The sequence below is a fragment of the Papio anubis genome, chromosome 12, assembly GCF_008728515.1.
Source record: "Papio anubis isolate 15944 chromosome 12, Panubis1.0, whole genome shotgun sequence".
NCBI lineage: Eukaryota > Metazoa > Chordata > Mammalia > Primates > Cercopithecidae > Papio > Papio anubis.
In genome coordinates this window covers 9,380,810-9,396,223 of record NC_044987.1, presented here as the reverse complement: position 1 = coordinate 9,396,223, position 15,414 = coordinate 9,380,810, and the positions used below count along the sequence as shown (strand labels likewise).

At 47.4% G+C, this 15,414-nt stretch overlaps 1 protein-coding gene across 4 annotated transcripts in view; it reads right to left on the bottom strand.

Annotated features, from left to right (window-relative positions):
* Positions 1-7,968: 7,968 nt before the first annotated feature.
* The window catches only part of FEZ1 (fasciculation and elongation protein zeta 1), a 51,282-nt gene continuing 43,836 nt past the window's right edge, over positions 7,969-15,414 (bottom strand). For 3 of the 4 annotated variants that reach the window (XM_021926722.2, XM_021926719.2, XM_021926721.2), the window contains exons 8-10: positions 14,511-14,586; positions 10,703-10,768; positions 7,969-8,327 (exon numbers count right to left, since the gene is read on the bottom strand). In XM_021926722.2, coding sequence (XP_021782414.1) covers positions 8,311-8,327; positions 10,703-10,768; positions 14,511-14,586 — 159 coding nt within the window. In that variant the 3' untranslated portion in view covers positions 7,969-8,310. The remainder of the gene's footprint in view (positions 8,328-10,702; positions 10,769-14,510; positions 14,587-15,414) is intronic. The other variant, XM_021926723.2, reaches the window with a different exon arrangement.

Below are 15,414 nucleotides of genomic sequence, written 5' to 3'. Positions count from 1 at the left end.
GACCTCCCCGACCCCTTTGCACAGGAAAGAACACTGGGCTCCCCTAGATGTAGTTGAGATTCGGCCCGTAACTTTCCCTTATACATAGGGACCATCGAAAGCAACTTCCCTCACTTGCATATTGAGGGGATTAGAGGAGACGGCACTAGGAGCCCCTTTGGTTGATAGTACATGAAGCTCTAGTCCTGTGGATGACAGCTTAGCAGCTTCTCAGCTTCTCCTGAGAATGCAGCTGCTCTCCTTGGAAGTCACCCACCCTGCTGGAGAAGCTGACATTGACATCACTGGCCAGCTTCCAACAGCCAGACAGCTTCACACGTCTTGCTTCCTTTTCGACTGGATAACACTGAATCATGTGGGGACACATTTTGGAAGGAGGTGAAATATTAAATAACTGCTCTGTTATAGTGGAATCTTCCCCACCTCCAAACCCAATGGTGTCTTCATCTCTCCTCCAACCGCTAACCCAGGGATTCTCAGCTGGTGTGCACTTTAGAATTGCTGAGCAAGCTTTAGTTGCAGGTGCCCAAGTTCTATTCTCCATCTACTGAATCAGAAACTCACAGGGTGGGGCACAGGTAGGTGCACTTTTAACAGCACCCCAGAGATTTTCAACCTGATTCCACGAAAGGACCAACAGTGAGTCGCTCTGAGCGGAAAACACCTGATGCTTTCAGTATTGCTTGTCTCCGCTGAATTTGCATCTTAACAAGAATCCAAGCCTATAGTTAAAAATAAAAAAATCATTTCTCAGTCCTGAAAAGGGTACTGTAGGTCAGTAAACCCACTCACCCACACCATATAGGAGCCCACGGAACACTAAATTGTCATCTCTTGGCCAGGCACAGCGGGTCACACCTGTAATCCCAGCACTTTGGGAAGCCGAGGCAGGAGGACTGCTTGAGCCCAGGAGTTTGAGACCAGCCTAGGCGACATAGTGAGACCACCCACCATCTCTGCAAAAATAAAAAAATATATATATATATATAGCCAGGCATGGTTGCCGGTGCCTGTAGTCCCAGCTACCCAGGAGGCTGAGGTGAGAGGACTGCTTGAGCCCGGGAGGTTGAGGCTGCAGTGAGCCATGATCATGCCATTGCACTACAGCCTGGATGACAGAGCAAAACCCTGTCTCAAAAAAAAAAAAAAAAAGTCATTTCTCTTTACCTTACACTGCCCACTGCCTCCCAGGGCAAAGAAGGCCAAATTGTTACACAGAGCCAACTGATCCCTGCAACTTCCACCCAGTGATCTGAGTTCTGCCTTCTGCAGACAGTGGGAATAGGTAGGAACCCTCTAGACTGCATACTTATGGTCTTCAGGACTTATGTAATTTGTGGGAGCAGCAGTTTAGGAGATCTACAGGGCCTTTCTCCAACCTCTTCAACTAATCCTCATGTTCCCACCTGTCTCGCCTATCTATAAAGCACAGGAGGCTTCCCTGAGCATGTCTGCAGTGGTCTGTGTGTTTTTCTTCTGTGAACCCACCCATCTCTTTGCCAGTGGAAACAGAGTCTGTTCTCTAAGCTCAAAAATAAATGTGACTTTTCACTATCCCTCCTCCACCCCTTCCCTTGAATGAACCTACTGAGGAACCAGAATACACTCCCACTCTTGCCTCTTCACTCTGTCTTGTTGTCCGGATGTACTTGGAGGCTGCTAGTTCCAGAATCTGCAAGTACCAGGGCTCCCTGGGCTACCACTAAGCAGGATTTAATGAGGATAAAGGGTAGGTGTAAAGCCAGTTTTAGGCCGGGCATGGTGGCTCATGCCCGTAATCCCAGCACTTTGGAAGGCCGAGACTGGCGGATCACTTGAGGTCAGGAGTTCGAAACCAGCCTGGCCAACATGATGAAACCCTGTCTCTCTACTAAAAATATTTTTAAAATTAGCAGGGCGTGATGGCGAGCAGCTGTGATCCCACTTACTCAAGAGGCTGAGGCAGGAGAATCACTTGAACCCAGGAGGCAGAGGTTGCAGTGAGCCTAGATCACGCCACTGCACTCTAGCCTGGGTGACGAGCAAAACTCCAAAACTCCATCTCAGGAAAAAAAAAAAAAAAAAAAAACTGTTTTAGGGGAACAGGCTGTATCTGTCTTGTTTTGATTTTGTTTTCAGGTCTTTTGTGCCTGTTGGATTGAAAAAATGGTCACGTCCCCAAGGCTAAAGAGGCAACAGAACCAGCCCTTACTCTATGGTTTTTGAAGTTTACTAGGAAAAAATAAAAGTCACACTTCATTGAGCATTTACCACATATGCCAGACACTAAAGATTATTTAAAACAACTGTGGGAGAATTACTAGCGTTATTAATATTAGTATTCCCATTTTTTAAATGAGGAAACCAAGGCTCAGAGAAATTAAGTACTTTTCTAAAAAATTATTCAGCTTAATATGTATCTAGAGCTGGATTTGAACTCAAGGCACAAAGCCCATGCTCCTTTTAGGAGATAAGCTGCCTCCCCAATCGTTGGCTGACCCAGGCTGGCCTTTGGAGTCAAGGAGAGAGGCCCCCTCTTTCCTCAAATCCCAAGAGGTGCTTGTATCCCTGCACCTGCCTATGCCTTTCTCCTCCAAGGTCCCGGATGAAACAGCATCCAGGGATGTGGGCTTCAAACCCCAGCCTGCTTCTCCCACAGCAGAGCGCCTACTCTGTCACCCACCAGCTCCTGACTTGACCATCTGCATTTCGGGGAGGAGGAGCAGGACTCACGTCATCTGAACTTAAGAAATTGCTCTTCAGGCGGGGCGCGGTGGCTCAAGCCTGTAATCCCAGCACTTTGGGAGGCCGAGACGGGCGGATCACGAGGTCAGGAGATCGAGACCATCCTGGCTAACACGGTGAAACCCCGTCTCTACTAAAAAATACAAAAAAACTAGCCGGGCGAGGTGGCGGGCGCCTGTAGTCCCAGCTACTCGGGAGGCTGAGGCAGGAGAATGGCGTAAACCCGGGAGGCGGAGCTTGCAGTGAGCTGAGATCCGGCCACTGCACTCCAGCGTGGGCGACAGAGCGAGACTCCGTCTCCAAAAAAAAAAAAAAAGAGAGAAATTGCTCTTCATACTATTCAAGTAGCTCTGCTATGGGAGGGGGTCAAGAAGCAAGTCATGGAGGAGACGCTGCTGCCGGGATAAAGGAGGGGTCAGTAGCACGGCCTTCGGCACTGTTGGCGATGGTTGTGCAAATGTGTTTTCGAGATTGGTTGAGTCCCAGTGACCTGTTGGTGATGACAACTGATATCCAAACCTTCTCTCCTGACCTGTGCAGCTGATTCCTTTCCTTCTTGTTTGGAAGGCAAGGAGAGGTTCTCAGTCTTGACTGCTGAGAGTAAGGGCAAAACAGGTTGGAAGATGGAAGAAGAAAGACAAAGGGAAGGAAGTTAATTCCTGAGAGACAGGCGTAGAATGGGTCCCCAGGCAAGAGTCGGGGGAGTCAACGGAGAGCACAGGACAAGCCAGAAACCTTGGGGTGTTGTCAGATCAGGCAACACTTTGGCAGGAAAAGACAAAACGACCCTGTTGAAGGAGGAGAGAGGAGAGGCAGAAGCGGAAATGCCCTGGACTGGAATAGAGACACCCGCCTCCTCTGTAACTTGCTTCTTTGGTTCTGTGATTCATTTTCCTGTTCTCTGGGAGGCTGGGAGTGGAAGAGAGTGAGAAGCAGGATACAGGGGTAGAGAAAAGAGAAAGGGAGAAAGAGAGAAACTAGATGTGCATGTGTCTCTGGGGTTTTTCAGACAAAGCTATTATCAAAATGCCAACCAGCTCCTGCCTGGCTGATTTGCATATTCCATGCTGTGCTCTTTCAAGATGAATATGCATGAGGGCTTGGGCGGGGTGCAGAGCTGCTGGGCTGTGGGCTAAGGTGGCTCATTGTTCTTTTAGAAGAAAGGCTTTAGTAAGAAGCCAAAGCACCTTCCCAGCAAGCAGAGTGGCCTTGGCTTCCCTTCCCCGATGAAGGGAAGAGAGCAAACCTCAGGCTCAGAAAGAAACCCTAACGACCATTCTCTCATCCTCTCAAGGAAATAAATAATCAGGTGCCATCAAGAATGCAAGTATCTCTTCTCCAAGAGTAGCATTTAATTACTCTCCTCTCCATGCATACTAATTATGCAGGCTGACTGGGTGATGATAGTCACCTCTCCTGGTTTCCCTGGAAACAAGGCTGCCACTCCCCATTTCTTGCTTCTGCTGCAAAGACAGCTGGGCGTCCTGGGGTGCTTTTTGCCTTTGACCTCTGGTGAGACCCCTAAACCTCTCAGTGACTGGGCTGTGGTGGGAGTGCCTGCGACTTAGTGGGTGCTCAAAAGAGGCTTGGGCATGGACTTGGTGAAGTCCATTAAGACTTGGGTTATAATTAACCGTAAGACACCTGGAGGACCAGGTCTTCTCATTAACGGTCTCCATCCCTTCTTCACAGACTTAGGGTCACAAAATGCTCCCTCTGGGTTTTCTTTCTGAAGGATCACATTGGTCTCCTGAAGTAGAGATGAAAGGATAGGGACTGTTGGAATATTCCATTTGAAAAATAGCTTCTCCTGCATGATCATTTGTTTCAATTACACATAAATCAAGGCTGGCCTCTGGCACCACGTGGAGTTTTCTTTTTTGTTTTTTTTTTTGAGACGGAGTCTTGCTCTGTCGCTAGGCTGGAGTGCAGTGGCGTGATCTCGGCTCACTGCAACCTCCGCCTCCCAGGTTCACGCCATTCTCCTGCCTCAGCGTCCCGAGCAGCTGGGACTACAGGTGACCGCCACCACGCCCGGCTAATTTTTTGTATTTTAGTAGAGACGGGGGTTCACCGTGTTAGCCAGGATAGTCTCAATCTCCTGACCTCGTGATCCACCTACCTCAGCCTCCCAAAGTGCAGCCTCCCAAAGTGCTGTGATTACAGCATCCCAAAATGAGCCACTGTGCCTGGCCTTTTTTTTGTTTTGTTTTTTGAGACAGAGTCTTGCTCTGTCGCCCAGGCTGGAGTGCAGTGGCACAATTTCAGCTCACTGCAACCTCTGCCTCCTGGGTTCAAGCGATTTGCCTGCCTTAGCCTCCCGAGTAGCTGGGACTACAGGTGTGCACCACCACAGCCGGCTAATTTTTTGTATTTTTAGTAGAGAGGGGGTTTCACCATGTTGGCCAGGCTGGTCTCGACCTCCTGACCTCAGGTTATCTGCCCACCTCGGCCTCCCAAAGTGCTGGAATTGCAGGCGTGAGCCACCGTGCCCAGCCCTATGGGGGAGTTTTCTTACCAGAACTTGACCAGACTAGGCCTAGCAAAATCCTTCAATTGATGGGAACATACCTCATTTACAGGCTGTATTTGCCAGACAGACCTCTGACTTACCTAGGAGGGCTCCCTGCAGACCTTGGCTCTCCAATACACTTTGCTGAGTGCGGACGTCCTAGACGGGACTTGAGTTTTGCAATCAAGACTGACTGGCGCCCGAAAATCAGTTAATTCTTGAGACTCTTCCCTGAGGTTTCCACAATCCAGAAAGACCAGAAGAGGGAAAAGCCGAGGGAAGACAACTGGGTTCACCTGATAATCACACTATCCACAAATTCCCTGGGTTCAGCAGTGAAGAGTCAAGGATTCAGCAACTCCGAGAACCCAGGGCAGAGCTTCTCCAGTCCTTGATGAAAATACCAGGTGCAGGGAGATTTCGCTTAATATGCAGTAGAGCTGCATTTGAACTCAAGGCACAAAACCCAGGCTCCTTTTAGGAGAAGAGCTGCCTCCCTTTTAAAGGGAGACCTTGTTAAAATGCAAATTCTGACTCAGCAGGCCTGGGGTGGGGCCTGAAATTTTGCATTTCTAACAAGCTTCTAAGTGTGGTCAGTGCTGCTGGCCTGGAAAGCACACTTTGAGTAGGAAGAACACAGGCAAGGGCAATGCACAACCATGAGGAATTGATTTCATATTCCCCTTAAACTCCAGATAGGACAAACAAGAGAGAAAAGAGGAGCCACTGTTCTCCGCCTGCCCTGCTCACCTCCTCCTAGCCTGAGCGTATCCCTGACACTCGAGATTTATTTTTAACTGCCAGCAGCTTTGATTAGCTTGTCACAGCCGCTTCAGACACCTGCTGGCAGGATAAATTGGGGGAAAGGAGTGGCTGACCCAGATCTGACAAATCAAGGCAGGAAGAAAAGCTCTCGGGAATTCGCCGCTTCCCCCTTTGCTGAGGCTGGTGAAAAACCCCATCACCGGCAGAGTGCTAAACTTGCTAATGACCTCACACCACTAGTGACCCTGGGCATGTTCAGCCTTAGCACCAGTGAATTGCAGAACTGAATCCACGCCCTTTTGTCACAGAACTAGTGGTCACTTCCATGCGGCTGTGGCAGCCAGGGCTCTATCTATGCAGAGGTTCTGCTCTGGGCAGATGCCTGGATTAGAGCTTTACTCATTGTAGCAGTTTTCCTGGTGGGATAAGTCCCCGTCACCCCAAGCTGAGATTGCTAGTGTTCTGCTTCTAGAAAAGCAGAGGCCCAGCTGGGTGCGGTGACTTACGCCTGTAATCCCAGCACTTTGGGAAGCCGAGGAGGGCAGATCACCTGAGGTCGGGAGTTGGAGACCAGCCAGACCAACATGTAGAAACCCCATCTCTACCAAAAATACAAAATTAACCAGGTGTAGTGGTGCATGCCTGTAATCCCAGCTACTCGGGAGGCTGAGGCAGGAGAATTGCTTGAACCTGGGAGGTGGAGTTTGTGGCGAGCTGAGATTGCGCCGCCTGAGATTGCACTCCAGCCTGAGCAACAAGAGCGAAACTTCATCTCAAAAAAAAAAAAAAGAAAGAAAGAAAGAAAAGAAAAGCAGAGGCCCAGGAAGGGAGGCAGGGCACTGGGAGTGACTTCTGTGTCCCCTAGATGGATTCCGTGGCCTTCTGTGGAACTGTTGATGTGATAAAGTATGGCTTTCTCTGTGGCATGCTTAGTTCACGCAGACACTAAACTCCTGGGAATCAATGGAAGTCGCACTGGATAAGAAACCCAAATGCCAGCCTGACTCTCCCACTTCCTACACGGCCTTGGGCCAGCTACTGAACATCTCTGCTGCTTGGTTTCCTCCTCTGCAAAATCAGGATCATACTAGTACCTGTTTACACGTGGGGTGCCATGATGTGTGCTAACGCGTGGCGAAGCCAGTGCAGGCTACAACAAGTGCCCCAGTACAAGTTTTTGCTTTCAGAGGAGGATATGGGAATTGGCAGGCTCAATGTCTTTCGAGCCAGAAGATGGAAGCCAACAGAATTCAGATTGTGGTGAGATGGAGCCAGCATCCGGGATACGAGGATGACGTTCACCTGCTGGCTGGTCAAGGCTGGCAGCTGCCTGCCATCAATGCTGGAGACAGTGCAAGGAGTCAGAGCTGCTGTTCATGGGAGGCTGTGGGAAGGGCTGGGGATGGCACTGCAAAGTCAAAGGACACTGTTGCCAGGGGTTGTTGGGGACAAACAGGGAGTGGTGGCCTTGTCAAGTGCAGGAAACAAGTTGCAGTCCCCTACATTGGGAAAGCTCAGCAGAGCTGACTCCCCGCAGGCCCTGAGCCTCCAGGTCCCCGTGGAGGGCCTGGGGAGGGTCTCCAGGGCCAGCCTGGCCATCCCACCAGAAGGTCTGCAGCTGTGTGGCTCCTCCGTGAGGCCCACTTTCTATCTGCTAATTGCACACTCTCACCCCGGTCTCACACCCCCTCTGACCAGCTCCTTTCTGCAGCCCCTGGTGCAGCTCCCTTGAATGTGGCTGAGCAGCAAAAACTGAGGTTGCAGAGGGTCTCCTTCTGCCTATACCATATGCAGCCCCACTGTGTCCCATGATCCCACCACCACCCACAACAGGGCATGTGCCCAGTCCCTAAACACAGCCCCGGCTGCCACGGGCCACAGGCTGGCAGTGAAGAATGCTATACAGCCCGTCTCTAGAGTCTGGAACAGAGGCCTAATGAACACCACACTCCAAAGCACGTGAAGAATATTAATTAAATGAAGGTTTTATTTCAAAATTAGTCTTACAGTATAAGCTGTTTTTGAGGGCTGGAGCCAAACTACATAATGAGCAGTGAAAGTGGCTGCCTTCCCCTCTCCGACACCAGCAAGGGGAGGCACTATCACCGGCCCTGCCCCATCATGCATCCAATGGTTACTAGCACTAGAAGCCAACAGCAAAGGACCCCGCGCGCTTGCTCATGTTTAATCCGGGTTAAGCTATACACGTTTAAATACACGTCGGAGGTTACGTGGTGTCATGCAGTCCCTGTGATGGAATGACTCTTGTTCAGTGACCTCCTGCAGCGAGGCTGCTCCAAAGGGCAAGGTTAGGTCGGGCAGAGCACTGGAACGAGAAGAGAGGAGCGGACGGCAGTCAGAACACAGCTGCAGGCCGGGACCTCCGAGCCCAGGAGAGCCCTAGCTGAGAGCAGTCACACCAGCTCCTGAGTGGTGACAGCCCCGTTTAGAGCTTAGAATAAAGGAAAGACAATGGCAGGTGGTTGCTGGCTATAATAACTAAGCGTGTAGTCTCCGGGGCCTGAGTTCAAATCCTAGATCTGACCATTACTAACTACATGACCTTAGGGAAATTAACTTCACCTTTCCATGCTTGTTTCTTCATCAATACAATAGAACGTACCTGCGCCTAACCCCAGGGTTGTTGAGAGGCATGTGGCAAGTGCTTAGTAAATATTAATTACTTGTACAAATTCATTGACATTTCAGTGGATCATGAGGGGTGAAGTCAGGCCCCCAGACTACCAAATTTATATAACCTGTTTCTAAAATCTTCCTTTGAGAACCTCCTTTGAGAAATATGCTGCTCTTTTAAAATCTTTGCGTCACAAATCCTTTTTATGTGTGTTTTTGTTTGTTTGTTTGTTTGTTTTTTGTTTTTGAGACAGAGTCTTGCTGTGTCACCCAGGCTAGAGTGCAGTGGTGTGATCACAGCCCCCAATGCAGTCTCAGACTCCTGGGTTCAAGTGATCCTCTCACCTCAGCCTCCTGAGTAGTTGGGACTACAGGCACACAACACCACATCTGGCTGATTTTTTTTTTTTTTAATTGAGACGAGGTTTCACCACGTTGCCCAGGCTGAACAAGTTATTTTTAATGTTTACTCTAAGTTCCTCCTGCTGAAATGTAAGATTAGTCCTTCTGATCCTTATAGAAACAGTATAGCTCAGGGTTTCTCCACTATAGGTCCCACAAATACGGTCCCTCTGCAACTGTGCATAGTTTTGTGTGCATGCAGGACAAAAAACAATAAAATAACGGATCTGGACAGTGAGCAATCCTCAATGGCTATTAACATCACAAAAGGAAAGACAGTCAGACAATGTACGTCACCCCATGGAAGTCCGGAAACCTATAACCACTTATAATGTAGTGCTTATCAAAAAATCTGAAGCTGAATCTGATCAGGCTTCCAGTTCTATCAGTTCACAGGCAATAAAGGAGACAGGAGAACATATTGAATTATACCATGAGGATGAAACTAGCAAAAATCCACAATGAGGAAAATCTATGGCACAGACAACCTAGTTTCTCCAACAAATGCATTTCAAGACATGGAAGAGAGAAAGGAAACGGAACCTCCATATATCAAAGAGATGTAAGAGACATATCATTATCTAATTGCAACATACTGATCTCTATTGGCCCCTGATTCAAACAAATAAACTGAAAAATCCTTTATGGGAAAAACAGGGAATGCTGATTGGATAGTCAGTACTAAGAAACTCTCGGCTGGGCACAGTGGCTCATGCCTGTAATCCCGCTTTGGGAGGCCAAGGCGAGTGGATCACCTCAGGTTAGGAGTTTGAGACCAGCCTGGCCAACAGGGTGAAATCCTGTCTCTACTAAAAATACAAAAATTAGCTGAGCATGGTGGCGGGCACCTGTAATCCCAGCTACTTAGGAGGCTGAGGCAGAACTGCTTGAACCCAGGAGGCGGAGGTTGCAGTAAGCTGAGATCGCACCATTGCACTCCAGCCTGGGTGACAGAGCAAGACTCTGTCTCAAAAAAAAGAGAAACTCTTAATTTTTTTTAGTTGTGAAATGGTATTGGGGCTATGGTATTGGGGTATTGGGGCTTCCTCAAGAGTTCCTATGTTTTAGAAATGCATACTGAAATAGTTATGAATGAAAAACTCTGACAGAGATTTGCTTTAAAATAACATGGGAGGGGAGAAGTTGGGTAGAGGCATAAATGAAATAAGCCTGGTCGGGACTTAATAACTGTTGATGCCGGCTAATCAGTACCTGAGAGTGTATTATGCCATTCCCTCTACTCTGCTCTTGTATGTACAACCAGTTTCCATAAGAAAAGGTTAAAAAGTTATGTAAGGATGTAGTCAATTATGTCTCCAGCTTCCTTTCAAGTGCTTGAAAAGTATGAAATTATCATTGGGCTTTGTTTTTCCCAACTAAATACTAAGTAGCTCAAACTCTGCAGAATTTTCACAACAAGTCCTTTGTTGGTTTGCTGCTCCAAGGAAAGTCACTCTGGTGACCCGGGGGTGATGGAATCTCCTCCTGCGGCCTCCTGGCAACACCCAAAGGCAAAACCTATTACTGCAAAGCCTCACAATTGTCCCTGATTTCCCTGGCCCCTGCCTGGCCTGGTCTGGAGTGGAGAAGCTGGAAAGGTTCCCTGACGGGAGCAGGAGCTCCAGAGAACCCCTTCTGTTCCAGGAGGCCTGGGGCTGCTCTTACCTTTTAAAATGTAGTCCGTTAGCAAAGTAGGCACCTTCTCATTATCCTCCTTCATGGCAAAGAGAACTAGGAAAGGAGAAAGAGAGGAGCTAAGATACTGTCTTAGCCTGGTCATGAGGCTCACTTCTGGGGCCACATGACCTACTAGCCCAGAGTGAGAGACAAATGATTCAAAGGAACCAGACATTTATTGACTATTGAGCAAAAGTCTAGAAGCCTCTATCAAGGGTCAGCATTTCAGGGGCAAGGGCTAAAAACTACCTATCCGGTACTATGTTTGCTACCTGGGTGACAGATTTAGGTTCACTCGTAACCCAGACCTTGAACCCAGGAGTTCAAGACCAGCCCGGACAACATGGCAGAACCTCATTTCTAGTTAAAAAAGAAGAAAACTAGCTGGGTGTGGAGGCACATGCCTGTAGTCCAAACTACTTGAGAGGCATTGTGCAATATACCCCTGTAACAAACCTGCACATGGCGATAGAGGAGAACACAGCAAGAACCACAGTGTTTGTCTCTAGGTAGTGGATCTATTGGTGACTTTCTTTTCTTTTTTCTTTTTGAGACAGGATCTCGCCCTGTCACACAGGCTGAAGTGCAGTGGCGTGTTCTCAGCTCGCTACAGCCTCAAACTCCTGGGCTCAAGTAATCCTCCCACCTCAGCCTCCCAAATAGCTGAGACTTACAGGCATGTGCCACCATGCCCAGCTAGTTTTTTTTTTTTTTTTTTTTTTTTAAGTAAAGATGAGGTCTTGCCATGTTGCCCAGGCTGGTCTTGAACTCCTGGGCTCAAGCAATCCTCCCCTCTTGGCCTCCCAAAGTGACCTGTGATCATGCCACTGCACTCCAACCTGGGCAACAGAGTGAGACTCTGTCTCAAAAACAAGAAAAAGACCAGCCTGGACAACATAGCAAGACTTTATCTCTAAAAAAAAAAAAAGAAGAAGAAGGAAAGAAGAATAAGAGAGAGCTATATGTACAAGACATAGTTATCAGTGAAGAAAGAAGGATACAGAACATGTATTAACTTTATAATTAAATTCTAATGTTCGTAGAAGAAATCTAGAATAATAATACATGAAACTGTTAAGTGGTTATCTCTGAATGGAAGACCACAGCGGGTGTTCTTTTCTATGCTGCGTTTCTGTAGGGTCTGGCTTTTCTCAATGAGCATGTATTACTTTCGTAAGCCGAGAAAACACTAAAGATCAGCCGGAACTGATAGCTAGGGTCAGGAGGAGGCTGCAACAGTGGGATTCCCACTTCATTTCGATATCCTTGTCCTCCATTGATTACCTTGCCTAGTTTCAAGACAGGGTCATGAAACTCGAATCCAAGAGTTAGGAGTGAGTGAGGAAGAAAGTCCAATGGTGGCGTGGGTCAGTGGCCAGGTCCAGAAAAAGAGACTCAACCTGAGGCCATTGAGGGGGTGGTTTGTTTCTGTTTTACTTCTTCTGTATCTTTAGACATGTATTCATGGCAGCGTAAGTGGATTCTAGGGGGTCCTGGTTTCTTCTGGTTTTTTTTTTTTTTTTTTTTTTTGAGATGGAGTTTCGCTCTTGTCATCCAGGCTGGGGTGCAATGGCATGATCTCGGCTCACTGCAACCTCCACCTCCTGGCTTCAAGCGATTCTCCTGCCTCAGCCTCCCAAGTAGCTGGGGTTACAGGCGTGCGCCACCACATCTGGCTAACTTTTTGTATTTTTAGTAGAGACGGAGTTTCACCGTGTTAGCCAGGCTGGTCTCGAACTCCTGACCTCAGGTGATCTACCCGCCTTGGCCTCCCAAAGTGCTGGGATTACAGGCGTGAGCCACTGTACCTGGCCTGTTTTCGTTTTTTCTGCATTTTTAGACATGCTTTCATTTCAACTTAGTTGTCAAGAATACTTTGCAACTGAGCATAAGCAGACTAAATGCCACACCACGAAGACCACGTAAAAATACAATAATTGCACTTGGCGATACGTATCTAAATTAATCTCCAAAATCTAAAAGTTACAAGGATTGTCTAGTCGCAGAAGCTGGTCTTTGGCCTATGTACTTAGTTCAAAGAGTAGAAGAGAGAAGAGGCATTGTTCACAAATTCATATGACGATCTGCCACAAAAGAGAGGCTTCATAACCTACAGGAGAAGTGGTATTCAGAAAAGATGGCAGTTTTTCTTCTAAAAGCAATAAAATGTTGGAACATAGATAGAAGAGATAGCCATAAAAAGAACATTAGCAAAGTGTTAACTAATGTGACTAAAATCATGACACAAAATTTTATAGTCAGTATAATCTCAACCATGTAGAAAAGATACAAAAAATTATGGCTGAAAAGCACCAAAATAGTAACCACAGTGGAGTGGACAGTGAGTTATTTATTTTTCTTTGTTTGCTTTTCCATATTTCCAAAGTAGTCTAAATGATGGATACACTCTAGCTATGTTTTTTTAATGAACTTAAAAAATGTAAACAAAACCACTCAAAATAGAAAAAAGTCTGTTTCTTAATTAAAATGAAAGGATTTCACACTGAATTCCTGAATGGGTACCTGCAATAAATTAATAGCTATTTATTTTTTGAGCTATGATAGAATACTTTACATATATCAACTTTCATAATTTGTCCAAGTTACTTTCCAAATCTAACTTGTGTGAAAACACAAACACCTATAAATGTCAGTTCATCTCTGTTTTCTCCCTTTAAAAAAAAAGCGCATATTTATGCAAATAAAGGAGTTTACAGTGAGTTAAGGACAAGTCACTGTACTTTGATTTTAAAATTCCTGATTCTCAAGGACACAGTGTCTATTGATGTAGGCAGGATTTCTGTTTGCCAGAACCTCCAGCTTTAGTCCTCCAAATTGATTTAAAAAAAAAAAAAATGAAATGTTTGGTCACCTTCAGCAGCAGGGCCCAGCAGATATCCATCCTCCTCAGCTGAACAGAAGCTCAACTTCCCTTTCCCGGGGGTATCCTGTAGCCCCACACTGGCCCCTTCCCTCCAGAACATGCTGCAGTAGACGGGGCCTCGTTAGCTGTCACACTCTGCAGTGCACAGTTGCCAGGGAAATGGAATTTCCCTCGTGATCCTCTGGGCCTGTCACCACATCTCAGCCTAGGACTTTTCTCTTCCTAAAAGGGCCAAGCTGACACTGATGGCTAACACCATGTGCCCCCTAGCCCTTTGCGGGTCCTACTGTTTGATGTATATAAACAGTTACTGTCTACAAAAGGCTCTTTGTTACACACTGTTTTCCGTCATAGCTCAGAATGGTTATTAATATTTGACAACAGAGCAAAGTGGAGGAGAGGAGGCAGTCACTTCCTGGAAGGAAAGCTAGACTCTATTTTTTCCAGACAGCCTTACCCCATCCAAGAAACCTCGCTTCTCATTAAAATTACAGCCAGACCCACAGACTGGGCGCCCTGCTTCAAGGGGCACAAGTGCCAACCAGGCAACCTCAAGTTGCAGGGAGAGAGAAAACAGGGAGGCAGAGGATGCCAAGCCTTGAGAACTGCGGGGGAAAATAAAAACGTCCCCTGCACCAGCACCCCAACCTCTTTCACAGCTCTTTTTTCCCCCCTGCCCCCCGTCTCTTCCCTTATGGGAACCAGGGGAAAGAAAAGACAGCTCTGGTTATCAGTGCAGAGTGTTTTAATTGTACACTGTGCAGGAGGATGTGACGCACTAATTTGGAGAATATTTTGGCCCATCTAAACCTACTTTGAGGAGTCTCGGGGCTGCGGCACCGGAGGTACAACGCACAGGCAGGAAGGGAGAAAAAGGAGCCGCTGATCTGGCTGAGAACAAGAGGAACTCACTGTTTGTCAGCATCTGCAGGTCTTCCACTGACGGAGGGGAGGCTTTCTTCTCGTAAGGAATGACTGTGTTCAGATACTGCAAGACAAACAGCATGCAGGGGGCTTGAGACAGAAGACACGCTTCCTCTGGGCTGAAATTTAGCCTTTCTCTAAGACACACACTCTGCAAATCTGACCTTCTCTGAAACATTCATGGTCACTGGCACATCACTGTTTCAGAACTTCTTCCCCATCTTTAGGGGATGTCTCTTTAAAAGTAAGACTCTCCCACATTTAGCCAGGAAAACTTCTCTCCATTCCAACTTCTAGATTCTTCCTACACTACAGACTTCTCTGTTATTTAGGAATCCTGGGGAGCTTTTTCTCCTTCAGACTGAGAGCAGAGAATATCTCCAAGGGGATTATATTTTCTTATTCTTTGCAGAGCAATTTGAGAAGGAATTCTTTCTCTTTTGTCAAAAAAGACATGCAAGAGAACCTCAACCCCGCCCAGGGTCTCCGATGTCAGATTTGCTCCCTCTGCTGGATGTCAGGTGCTCCTACAACAAAACCAGCACCAGGGCCTAGTAGGCTGTCAAAGGAGCCTCAAGGAAGCCAGAGGTGGTGAGTGCCAGAGCTCTAGACCAAAGCTAAGAAGCTCAATTTTTTTTTTTTTTTTTTTTTTTTTTTGAGACAGTCTCGCTTTGTCACCCAGGCTGGAGTGCAGTGGCGTGATCTCGGCTCACTGCAACTTCTGCCTCCGGGTTTAAGTGATACTTCTGTCTCCGCCTCCCGAGTAGCCGGGATTACAGGTGCCTGCCACCATGCCTGGCTAGTTTTGGTATTTTCAGTAGAGTTTCACAATGTTGGCCAGGCTGGTCTCGAACTCCTGACCTCAGGTGATCCACCTGCCGCGGCCTCCCAA